General features: G+C 35.0%; 1 protein-coding gene across 1 annotated transcript in view; it reads right to left on the bottom strand.

Annotated features, from left to right (window-relative positions):
- ARHGAP15 (Rho GTPase activating protein 15) overlaps positions 1-13320 on the bottom strand; it is a 619281-nt gene that overhangs the window by 312439 nt on the left and 293522 nt on the right. The window contains exons 7-8 of the mRNA XM_024569724.3: positions 6859-6957; positions 5422-5551 (exon numbers count right to left, since the gene is read on the bottom strand). Coding sequence (XP_024425492.2) covers positions 5422-5551; positions 6859-6957 — 229 coding nt within the window. The remainder of the gene's footprint in view (positions 1-5421; positions 5552-6858; positions 6958-13320) is intronic.

Here is a 13320-nt window from a genome sequence, read left to right as displayed (position 1 = left end):
AAAGACAGTAAAAGGAAACTCGTTTCCTTTTAGTTCTCTTAACTTTTGATGTTATTCTTTTAAATCATATTCATTTTGGAATACTTATTTATAATGCTAAAAAGTTGAATGTATATAAAAGTAATCTTTACAGTTTAGCAATTGATTAATATGAGATATACTACTCGTAAAGCATAATCTAAATAGAAAAATAATATTTAAACAAATGAAAGCATATATAAGTGAAATCAAGAATTTCTCCTGTGCACCTTCAGGAATATCTAGTAATGAAAACATGAATGGATGAATAAACTAGAGCCACGTCTAAAGAAATAGTGAAATGACTAGATGCTGAGTCCTTTTTATCAACTGGAACCTCTTAAATGACATGTTCTTCTGGGTATAAGAGAGTCAAGTGTATCTCTTGGCTGCCTCCTACTCTTTCCTGGTGTGCTGCTCCCAAGAATGCCCTGGCTGCCATTTTCACCTGGGGAGTCGCCAGGGGAAAGACCAGCTGCTCATATTTAGATTTTTGCAGCTATGGCTCCCATTTCCAATCCTGGCTCCTTTCCCCTATTTTCTCTACACTCCAGGAGCGGATGTCAAGTATATATGCCCCGCTCCAGTCTTCCATCAGACACCACCCTTGGCTCGTGCCCTATTTTGATACCATCTGCTTGGGGACATAGAGGATAATAATAAGAGCTTTTACTTATTGAGTGCCTGCTGTGAGCTAAGTATTTACATATCTAATTTCAAATTTTCACATGATCCTGCAAGGACAGTATTAAACCCATTTTTATAGATTTAGGAAGTGAAGCTCAGAATAGTGATGAAACCCCTCCAAGGTTATTTGATGGAGGATTTATATTTGGGACTTCCTCTTTGCCATCAGTGGAAGACACTTCTCTTTCCCTGGAAAACTATGTTAACATTTCCTTTGATTGACTCTCCACTTTCCGTAATAGCCGTCCCTGGAGAGCTGCTCTCCCACTCTCATCCCATGCTGGTGTCTTACATTTCCCACAGTGATTTGGCCCTTACATGGAATTTTCTGGCTTCTTGTCTCTGGATTCAACTGATATCTTAAAATATCTGATTAGTACTTAATACTGTTGGCAGGTTAAAACCATATTTTAAAAATGAAAGTATATTTAAGCACTTAACTTTCTGAATTCACTCATTGAGAGTACATATTTTTTCTATGTTATACAGAAAAACTGGACAATGAAATGACCACCTGTTAGCTGCTAATGATGTTCACATGCCTTTAAAAAAGTAATTCTGGCTTTATCTGTCTACAATCCTGGCGACAAAACTCGTGGGAACATGAAGGGCACAGGAAGCCAAAGGCAGCTAACTGGCAATAAAGTTTGTGCTTGGACTATTAATAAGGAAGGAGATATTGGAATTGCTAATTCTACATAATTATGTAATCTCAAGAGAGTGACATAAAACCGAACGCATTTTTTTAAGACACTAAGTTTGGGTGTTCAAATCTAGGATAGGTCTGAGGAGTTACACACAACGTATTTCTTACTTGGAAAAAATATTAAAAACCACTAATATAAATATGCCGATTACTATGGCAAGTGTATAGTCTGATTTGATACTGTGTGAATGGGTTAATCACTATGGCTTTCAAATGAAAATGAATACATAAATACTGAATATACTTATTTCAAAGTAATAGATGGCTATTAACTGTATCCTACATTGCAAAAAAATATATATACTAGCCCTAATGAGGGCTTACAACTATAAATATGCACCCAAGTAGAAAAGAAGCATTTTCTAAAATTAGGGCTAGCATAAAAAGTAAATGACCCTTTTGTTTTAATAGTGGTATCAAAGTCCAAAGAAAATATCTCATTTTAATTATTTTGTTAATATGTTGTTTGGTCCCTGCTTCAGTTAACTGATTTCTATGGATCCCATTTTAATATAATTTTTCTACCCAAATCCGAGGTTGATAAACTGACTTTGCTTTCATTTGTTCTCTCCGCTGTAGTGTAATGGTAAAGCGCGCAGGCTCTACTGTAAGACTGCGTAACTTGGAAACTTGTCTCTATAGCTTCTTTTTGCACAAGTTGTCTTTATTCTCCATGTCTGTTTCCTCATCTATAAAATAGGATTCATGATATTATCTACCTCATTGGATTAGTGGGACGGTTAAGTCAGCATAAGACAAGCCCTGAGAACAATGCCTGGTGAACATTAAGTGCTCAATATTTACTAGCTATCATTATTTTTGAACTACAAAGGAAATGGTGAATTTAAGGTCATTATACAATTAGGTACAGTTTGAATTAACTAGAGTAAATCATATGTGTCTCTGCCTTTGACTTTAGGCAGGCTTGAGTTTAATCCCAAAATAAACAAATAATTGTCTCTCTCAATTAAAAATAAATTCTACCTAGAAGAAAACAGGCAGTAAATTTTCAGACATTTCTCATAGCAATATTTTCACAGATATATCTTCTTGGGCAAGGGAAACAAAGAAAAAATAAACAAATTGGGACTGCATTGAACTAAAGAGCTTTTGCAAAGCAAAAGAAACCATGAACAACATGAAAAGGGAACAAACCCACTTAATGAGAGAACATTTTTGCCAATGATACATCTGATAAGGGGTTAATTTCCAACATATATAAATAACTTATACTACTCAACACCAAGAAGACAAACAACCCAATTAAAAATGGGCAAAGAGCCTGAATAAACACTTCTCCAAGAGGTCATACAGACGGCCAATAGACATGCTCAATGTCACTAATCATTAGAGAGATGCAAATTAAACCCACAAAGAGTATCATCACCTCATACCTGTCAGAATGGCTGTTATCAATACATCAACAAACAACAAGTACCAGCAAGGATGTGGAGGAAAAGACCTGTTGTGCACTGTTGGTGAGAATGCAGACTGCTGCAGCCACTATAGAAAACTGTGGAGTTTCCTCCAAAAATTAAAAATGGAACTGCTTTTTGACGCAATGATCCCACTTCTGGGAATATATCTGAAGAAACCCAAAACTAATTTGAAAAAATATATGTACCCTCCAATGCTCATTGTAGCAGTATTTACAATACCCAAGGTTTGGGAACAGTCCAAGGGCCCATCAGTGGATGAGGGGATGAAAAGGCTGTGAGACATTTACATGATGAAATAATACATGGCTGTAAAAAAAGAAAGAAATCTTACTCTTTGCAACAGCATGGATGGACCTGGAGGTTATTACGCTAAGTAAAATAAGCCAGTCTGAGAAAGACAAATATCATATGATCTCACTTATATGTGGAATCTAATGAACAAAATAAACAGGAACAAATAGAAACAGAGGCGTGGACACATGGAACAGACTGACAGCTGTCGCAGGGGAGCAGTTGGGGGGCTGGATGAGAGAAGGTGAAGGAATTAAGCAAATACATATACACATATATTTATTTATTTATATAAAATACAAAGACACAGACAGTAGTGTGGTGGTAGCCAGAGGCAAGGTGGGGGGTTTGGGGGGAGGTGGAGATGGGCAAAGAGAGGGGAATGGGGATGGAAAGAGACTTTGCTTGGGGTGGTGGGTGCACAATGCAGTAAGCAGATGATTTTTTGTTGAGTTATACATTTGAAAACTGTATGGTTTTGTGAACCAATGTCACCCCAACATATTCAATAAAAAACACACAAACCATTTAAAATTTTTAAAAAGTTAAAATAAATTCTAAAGAGGAGGAAGTGGGATTTTGTCTATAGGAATTTTACCTCCAGTATCATCCTAAAACATTTCATGTGACTATTCCTGAACAAAGAATTCATTGCCTGAATGTTTCTCAAACACACTTTTACAGACCTATATTTTTTCCCAAGCTCCAGGCTTTAGAAATGTGTGAGGTCTCCTCTCAAGCAGAAGTTTTATCTGAGATTCCGATCTACTGATCATTGCCTCATGCACCCTTTATGTATACTTAAAAATAGCTATATAATTAACATAAACTATATACTCACAATTTAATTCTAATTCCAAAATCTTATCTTATTTCTGATCTCACATGAAGTAAAAGGGGGACAGTGACCAGGGGTTAAAGAGAAATGTTCAAATGAGAGAACTCCAAACTACACCGTCATGTGGAAGAATCTTTTGAAATGTAATGCTGACTCTCCACAACACATTTGCAAAGCACTACGAAGTTGAAGACATTAACACTGATCATTTTAAACTGCAACTTAAAACAACTGGCTTACTAAATATGCATTTAGCAGTTATTGAAATTATGGGACAGTTCTTAAAGTAATGACTTAATTTTAAAAGGGTGAATCTACTTGAAGTTATCATGCTATTTCTATATTTTTAGGCTCCCAATTATTTAGCTTTGGAAGACATATTATCACATATAAATAGCTTTCCTCTTCTTGTTATATGTGTATGAGTGTGCATGCATGTTAATATATATGTGCATATATATGTATATATGGTCTTCCCTAATGCACACAAATGTGTGTGTATACATATAGTCATATAAAATATGTACTTATGTACATATGTAGATATTCTGTTAGCATCCCTTCTCTACTTCCTGAGTCCTCCTTAAATTCAAAAAGCTAGTATGTAACTATACTGAATTTTGTTTGGAGAAAATGGCAGAAAACTGGTGAATCAGAAGATTGGAGTAGCTAGATAGATGACACAGGAGAGGTACTATAATTTTTCAGACTTTGGGAAATTGGTTTTCTCTGATTCCAAAGATATCTACTTCTTTCAGGAATCTGAGACTCAAACCAACCCTCTAAGGTAAGTGTGACTGACACCTTTTGATAACCCCTTTTTGTGGAGGAAGAAGCAGGTTGGGAAAGGTTATGAGATATACTCAAGATCACGATATAAGTGGTGAGGTTGGTCCTTTTTATTCCAAACTCATTTCTTTTAGAACATTAGAACTACATGTGACCTTAGAGAACATCTAATTCACAGCCCGTATTTCTAAGTCTTCCTAGTGGTCTGAAAGTACGGAAAGTTGCACAGTCTGTTGGTTTAAGTTGGGCCCAACCATGGTGGCCCCTCACACATTTTTAATGTATGGCAATCAAATAGTCAGCATACCACGGTTTGGAGATGCTTGACATTTCCCACTCTCAAAATCAGTCACCGATCTGAACGCCATGGCTATTACTCAGAGGTTCAGATATTTGGTGTAAGTGCAGACCACGACCTAGGAACAGTTACTTTCTCAGAAGGCATTGCCAACAATGACGTGAGCAAAATGCCCAGACTGCCCTCCAGGGCATGAATCCCTGGTCAGGAATGGCCATGAGCCTTCCATGAGTAGAATAAGTTTGGCTCATTAAAATTAAAAGTCTTATTTTAATGCATTTATAGTTCATAAGCACTGCATTTGGATGGAGTAAGTTAGAGAAATTTGAAATGAGCAAGTTAGAAAAGTACTTACTTAAAGATTTTCTGTGCTCTGGTTTCTGTTCTTTTATATCACTATCATAGTGACTCAGTAAGTCAGTACTGGAGGATCTCTGGATTTTGAATAATTCCAGGTTTCTTGATGGACTATTTGGATCCTTTGGCTGGAAATACCAAATAGCTAGTCAGAACAAATTTACAAGGAAGAAAGAATTCAAAAAACAATTTTGGGATCTATTTTGATGTTAGATTTAAAGAGACATCTAAAATAAGATAATTATTTTTGGAATGGGGCCTCTATGCTAAGCTTAACATTCAAAGTTAATAATAGTTTTATATATATATATATATATATATATATATATATATATATATATATATATATATGGTGCTTCCTAAATCCTGTGTACTCCTCCAAGCATTCCACATGCATTAACTCAATTATTCATCACAATAATCCGATGAGGTAGGTGTTTATCATTGTTATTATTATTATTATTACTATTTTCCTTTCTTTCCAGACAAGGAAACTGAAGCCAAAAGAGATAAGTCATTTGTCCAAGGCCACACAGCTAGCAAATGATAGACTTAGAGTTCAACCCCACAGCCCGCTTTTAATGACAATCTGCATGTGTGTGTGTGCTTGTGAATGTGTGCCTGGGTGCAGGGGGCACAGGAACTCACACCTGTGGAAAAAGCATATATTGGAGATAGGGAAAAGTCAGTCTGTTAATTTATTTTTTAAAGTTTCAGTCCCCAAATCAAAATTATATAACAGAAGACTGAAATCAAAAAGCAATAAAACCACACAGAAAATGTATTTTTCTATTGTATACCTTATTAAAAGCAATCAAAAATATTTCTCAAAGAGTTTGCAAATATTAGTGTCCTAAAATCAGATATTTGGTCTAAAATCAGTATAAAATTAGTAGTAATAGATAATATGACTCTTTTAGAAACATACTCTGAATGTGTGATTTAGGGTAATTTCATGAAGTTCTAGATATGTTCATTTTCATGAGAACAATGTAGCTTAACTGAAAAAACGATGAAAATAAGTACAAAGGATTATTATTTACTGGTATTATAACGGGGAGTATAGGCTTAAATACAGTGATATTTATTTCCAAGAATATGCATCACAGACTGCCTGCGTGAACTGAAAATGTGGAAATTCAGTAGTTATTAAGCGCTTGTGTGGTTTTTACAGTCTCCAGTAGATGAGTGTCCGTGTTATTTCATTTTTAAAAATGAATGCACTGTGTTTATGAAAGAGCAAAATCAAATGACATTTAGTTCCACACATCCTGTCTGCTGAAACATTTTTAGTGGACTCTATTTAAACTTAAAGTAACTTAATATCTCTCAATCCATAGGACCCATTTAAATACTTGTGAGTTAGATGCCTAAGCAGTGAGATTTAATGACAGCGTTTTAATTAATAAAGGTAACAGACAAAACAAATACGTACCAATCTGTCAATTGCATTTTTGATAGCGTGGAACCAATCCAATATGATGAAGTCAATATCTGACTGTAGAAGGAACTCATTTCCTGATGCTGTTGTGATCTGAAAAAAGAAAAATGACAGGTAACCACACCGCATAAAACAGATCTCTTACATTTAAAAATATATATACCCTTTTTTAAAAAACACACTTCAATACATTGAAATATTTGCTTGTATTCCAGTAATTGTCTTTCTGGGAACTGGGAGACTAGGATCACTTTGAACTGCTCGCTATAAACTGTTTTCTCATGTCATAACAAATACATTATTGTCTTCATAATAGAACGATTAACTCAGAGTAGTTCTAAAGCTGAATTACTCCAACTGAGGGAGAAGCAAGCCAGGAAGTTTGGAATGATGCAGACAGTATGCACTTAAGTCAGAACCTTAGAAAAATACACCCGGGTGTGTCAGAATTCATTCTGCACTTTTGGCTCTTTCCTGTTTGTCTTTTTCAAATCTAATAGTATCTTCATATTTGATTTCCTTTTATGGAGGGCTCTAAAACAGATTATCTACCAAAAGAGACTAAATGCAGCCTTTTGTCAAAGGTCATTCAAAGGAGTAACACTTGGCTCTTTCTACTTTCCTATCATAAAGACCTATAGGAAATGAATAAAGGACCAATTTCCCCACAAAGCGAGTATATTAGAATAGACATTAATTTACATATTTGAACCTCTCACAGAGAGTATTTATCAAATGTCCATCCCTGTTCCAGGCTCCCAGGGTTGTTAAATAGGTGGCAATATTTATCATGTAACTATGCATTTTTCATTTCAGTGAAGCTGAATTGTAGAAGATGGGACCCTATAGAAACAGAGTGATGCTCTTGATTTCCCACGTAAAGGGCTTCTTCGAGAAGAATTTGACTGGAGGGGGCATGGGCACACTTTTTGTATTAGGCCATCAATCTGAACTGTGAAGATTTTCTCTTTGTATTATTGACTTTTTGTTTCAACAGGAAGATGAACATTTCCCAACTGCTGTCACACATCAAGCAAGACTGCAGAGGTTTAGAGGACTGACATTTCATCATAGTGAATTGGGAGCCGGTCACCTCTTCTCAGCCTTACTTGCTCTAAATATGAGGTGAGCACTGAAATGTGGCACAGGTTCAGGAAATCACAAATCAAGCTTCAGCATGTCTCCATAATTCTATCATTAAAGTGACAATTATTGCCCAAAATAGCTTACTCTGAAGGTTTCAGTAATTCTTATGGCAACATTTAATAACAATGATCCCAGAGTGTTAAAGAAATCTTTGAATACACTCATACATAAATATTCATTTGCCATTGTTTTTAGAAAAACTGTATAGAGATGCAACATCACTCACTCCTGCAATGCATCCATTCCTAAGTGAGATGGAATCCAGTGTTTTACAACTGTAATGAGAAGAACTATCCAAAGTATATGCAATTATGAGAAGTGAAAGATTTGAAAATAAGAGGAAATTAATTACCCACACTAGAATTCGACAGATAACCTGGGCCAATCACTCTTTTTTAAAATAAAATTGCACGTAAGGTTTGGGATGGCTCAAAGTAGTCTCCAAATAGTCTTCTGTTTTGTTTCTAGTAAAAGACAGTTAAGCTGATTCTTGCCTAATTATCTGAACACTCTTGCAGTGTTCTTTACTCCCATAAAGTCCCAAATATTTACTTTATAAAATGTTGCCACAGAATTAGTAATCTAAAAAATATAAGGTCACTTCTAACTAACCCGAGAAAATGGGTAACATCCTTGACCTCTACCTTCATCCTAATCTAAATGTAAATATTTTGATTGTGAATGTGTTACATCACATCAGAATTTGTTAACATATAAAAAGAAACATGAATTAACCCAAACATTATCTACAATATGTTTCCCAGCCATTATAAATAAACCGTTATTAAAATTGTTAAAAGGAACATTTTCAAAGAACAAGAAACATAATTAGATTTACTATATTCTAAGGGTTTTAGAAAGAGCCAACACAGTTCAGTTTCTAGGCTAGTAAGTTCAAACAGTGATAAAATGTAAGTACTTAAGCATGCATTTGTATTTTTGGTGCATTCTTTGCCTTGCACAGGAGATCTTTTACTGCTAAAACAACCAAAAGTAAAAATGTATTTAAAAGTTTCTTTGTCCAAATATTTACTGTATTAATCATATGTAATCATTGATTTATGAATTCATTTTGAGAAGCTGGATCACAGTACCATATGAATGCAATTCATTCAAAACATACTACCAGAGAGATACAGTTCACATCCTTCCTCTGTCTTCCCGCTAATCTTTTGAGTTACTAGGCAGTCTGGAGAAGTCTGCTACTGCTCTCTACAGTTTAAATGCATCCACTTCTTAATTACAGTCAGTAATTGACTTTGTTCTGTTCCATTCCAGTCACTCAGAGGAAGGCAGTTTCAAAGTCTTTGGCTGACTGATAAAGTCCCTTCAGTTCAGGTTGTCAAACCATGTTTTTACATGAGTTCTTTAGGTTTTCTGATAAATGATTTTCTGCATCATATTTGCACTTCGAACAATCAGATTTTCAACACTCTTGGGGGAAAAAGACATCAGTAAAGAACGTTAGCTTTGACTGAACCTTTTGATTGAACAACTCCTGATGACAATCTAAAGTGATATAGGACTAATAACAGACATAAAAGATTTGATATTAAGCCATACTAAAGTATTCTTTCTATATCATGTTTTGTTTAACTGACAGATGCTCGGGTGAGGTTGCTAAAGAAAGACCTTACAGAAAATATGACAAATTTAGGCATGAGCTGCTGGTCTCCATTTTGCTTTGCATCCTCCTTTAGACAAATGCCTCTTGAAATCCTTGCTATTCACCAAGTCTTATTTTGAAGGGATGCATCCTGGCACCAAATCAGTCTTAATGAAATGTGCTAGTGTTGTTAATAACATACCTTTAATTACCTGTCTAGGGAAATTTGTCCAAAACATTTTCACACTAAAACAAAGATCCATCTGAATTCTTGCTGGTAACAAATGTCTGGACAATTATATCAGCCTATCCACTGGACAAATGTCTACCATACGAATTCCTTAAGTCTTTTGGGTGTTAATTCAACAATAGTTTTCTCTTGGGCTAAGAGCCTTGGTCTGTGTCCTTGAGATGGTTCCTCTGAAGTTGGAGGCAGGGATATCCCAGCTCCAAACTCTACTGATCAGAGATGAGGAGGAATTTGTTTTTTTTTTTTTTAGGCTTTCATTAACAAATCTAGTATTATTGCATTAATTTAAAAGATCTTAAAGGAATTTTAACAAGTAGTGTTTACATTAATTAGAATCTATCCCTTTTCAATATAGTCAGTTAATTATCACCTTTGCCAATATGGATTCTGGCAGTTAGTCTTCCTCATGTTAGATTTCAATTTAAATGACAAATTAATATATAGAATGGCATTTATATTGTAAATTTTTTTCATGCTTTGCTTTATCAGAATAGAAAAAAAGTTTTAGAACTTCACATTTTTCCTTACTGTAAGAATAATCGAATTTACTATGGAGAATTTGGAAAAAATGAAGAAAGAAAAAGCAAGTTGAACTTATTCATAGATTCACAGAATAAACATGGTAGACATTTTAATTTAGTTATTGCCAAATCTTTTGTATATCATAATCAAATAAAACCAGTAACTATCACTGGACAACTTCATGCTATAGACAGATACCAGTAAAACATATTTGGTGGTTAAATGTTATTGGCTACTTCTGTTCCAGTTGGCTCCAGTGCATGGTGAGAGATTATTAAAGATGTAAGGGATCATGACTGATATGTGTTCCCTCTTGCGCAGTGGCACTCTTTCTACTGTAGCATCAGTCCCACAAATAATTCTTTGTTCAGGAGATGGAGAGGCTGTGTTTCTGACCAAACAGTGTCCTAAGCCTCAGCAAGAACTATTTAAGCATCCATTAAGCATAAGACACATTGCTAGAAGCTGGGATACACAGCCCCCACCCTCAGGAGCTCACAATCTGTTTGGATAAATAGGACATATGCATATAAAGATAAATAACAATAGAAAATGCTTTACACTAAGTCCCAATATGAGTGGCACGGAAAATACTCACGTCAAGATTACAGAGGAGGGAGTAATTACCGAAGACACATTTACATCATGGAATTATGCATAAACTGTTGGTCATGATACGTTATTTGTTAAAGGTTGATTGTATCAGAACTTTAGTATATTAAGAATATGAATACTACCACTTGGTATGCAAAGTGAAATCAGCTTTAATGATCTCAAAGCACATAATAAACATTCTTCAAATGCAGCTTCCCTCCACTATCATAAAGTAATTTTGCAAATGAAGAAAATGAACCAAATGAAGAAAATGAGAATGCCATTCTATCAAATTGGCATCATTTTAAATGATAGAATTAAGAGATTACAAAGATCTTGATTTCTGGTTCGCTAGTTCTCAGCAAATGGTCCTATACAGTCAAGGACTCTCTGAATATGAGAAAGGACAGTGATGATTTCGGCTTTAGTTGAGAAATTCGGAATATAAACCTTAGACAAAAGTTGCTTTTCTCTTTACTGTTATACTAAAAATAGCACACTTTTAAAAGATCAGCCAACATTTTTACTCAGATGTTTCTTCCTTTCATTTCTCTCAAAAACAACCACCATCCTACTATGAAAAAATGTACCTACAACAGAATTGGGGTACCCAGAAAACTCCTTAGGATCCCCCCAAAGTGCTTAAACAGTTCCACACTTGAACTAAATCTGTCTCACGTTTTGCTTAGGATCAATCTTTGACCGTACACCAAAGGAGTCTTCATTCCACCTCAATGAAGCTGAAATTATATAGGAAATATGCAATAAAGGAGGTCGGATATCCAAAGAACCCTAAAAAATGTTAAATGATGTATTACAAATAAGTGGATTACCCATTTAAAAGGAATGGAATTTAATTACTATTATGTTTGGAGACACTTTGCACTTAATAATGAAATCATTATATTTGAATTAAGTAAGTGGATATGAAAATAACATGTCAAAATATACTAAATGTATTTAAAGTGAATATAAATTATTTTTGTTATTAATATTGGTCATATCTTTTAAAAAAGATTGTTTGTTTTTTGTTTATTCTTAGTGAGAGGAGAAGGGAGGGAGAGGGAGAGAAACACTGATGTGTGAGAGAAACATAGATCAGTTGTCTCTCACCCATACGATGTGTACCACGCACACCCACACCAGGGACTGCCTGCAGCCCAGGCAGGTGCCCTGACTGGGAATCCAACCAGTGACCTTTCATTTTGCCAGACGATGCCCAACCAACTGAGCTACATCGGTCAGGGCTTGACCATGTCTTTACTGAATTCTAACAGCAAAAAATATAGATATATGTTTTGGCTAGATAATAGTAAGATATAAAGAGCTAACGTTGAAGCAATCGTTTTTTTAAAAACTTCATATTCACATTTTTTTCATTTTGCATCACACGCCACATTTGATACAGCTGATCAAATGAAGGTTGCCATGGTTATACCATAATAGTTAAATTACTTGGTCTCAAAGGTGTTTATGACCACCAAAGACATTATATTATCAAGCTGCATGTCTGTCTCAAATTACAGTCAGGTCTGAGTAACTCCTAACATTTTCACGAACATGTTGAGCAAAATTAACATAAAACTGAGGGTGAAATATCAGTTAGAAGTAAAAGGTCTTCAATTTGTCTTTCCAAAAATGTTACTTGTTAAAACATTTTGTGAGAAAGTATCTGCCTTGTGTTCCCAATGTTGCTAGATGTTAAGTAAATATATGCTGATTATAAAAAATAAGTTGCTTTGGCAACCCTCTTATTAAAATGCATTTGTAACCCCCATCTGTCATGAAAGTTTTGAAAAGTTTGTTTACTTTGGCTAGCAGCCTTATCCAGGGTTACCCTAGCAAACAATGATAGCAGTCTTCAGAAGTTGTGTGAGGAACAAGCCACTAGGGATCCATTTTTGTTTTAATTGGCACACACAAACACTTTTCTGGTCTGTCAAGAAGAACAAGCTAATATGCATGGAGGGTGTTATATTCTCAGCTTTGGGGAGCAGTAAAGCTCCCTTTATTTAAGTAATTTAAATGATAGACTGCAAAAACTTTGCAAGTCAGAAAAATGTTTTATACTTTCTTAGGGAATATTTGTTTTAAGCAATGGAAAATGTTCTACATATCTAAAGATGTTGAACCTTATGTTATAATTACCCTGTTTCTTCTGACTCTGTGAAATGTTCTTAAATCCACATGCTACTAAATAAGCCTGAGCAAAAATGGATCCTGCATTTCCACAATCCCCTCTGTGTTAACAAATGTGCGTTCATTAGTTTCCAGATGTTTATTGGATATGTTTTCAATGTGTTCAGGGTTGATTGATTTGCATGTACATTTATTGAAA

Source organism: Desmodus rotundus, chromosome 2 (genome assembly GCF_022682495.2).
Source record: "Desmodus rotundus isolate HL8 chromosome 2, HLdesRot8A.1, whole genome shotgun sequence".
NCBI lineage: Eukaryota > Metazoa > Chordata > Mammalia > Chiroptera > Phyllostomidae > Desmodus > Desmodus rotundus.
Note: the sequence above shows the minus strand (reverse complement) of the source record. Positions and strands in the feature narration are given on the sequence as shown.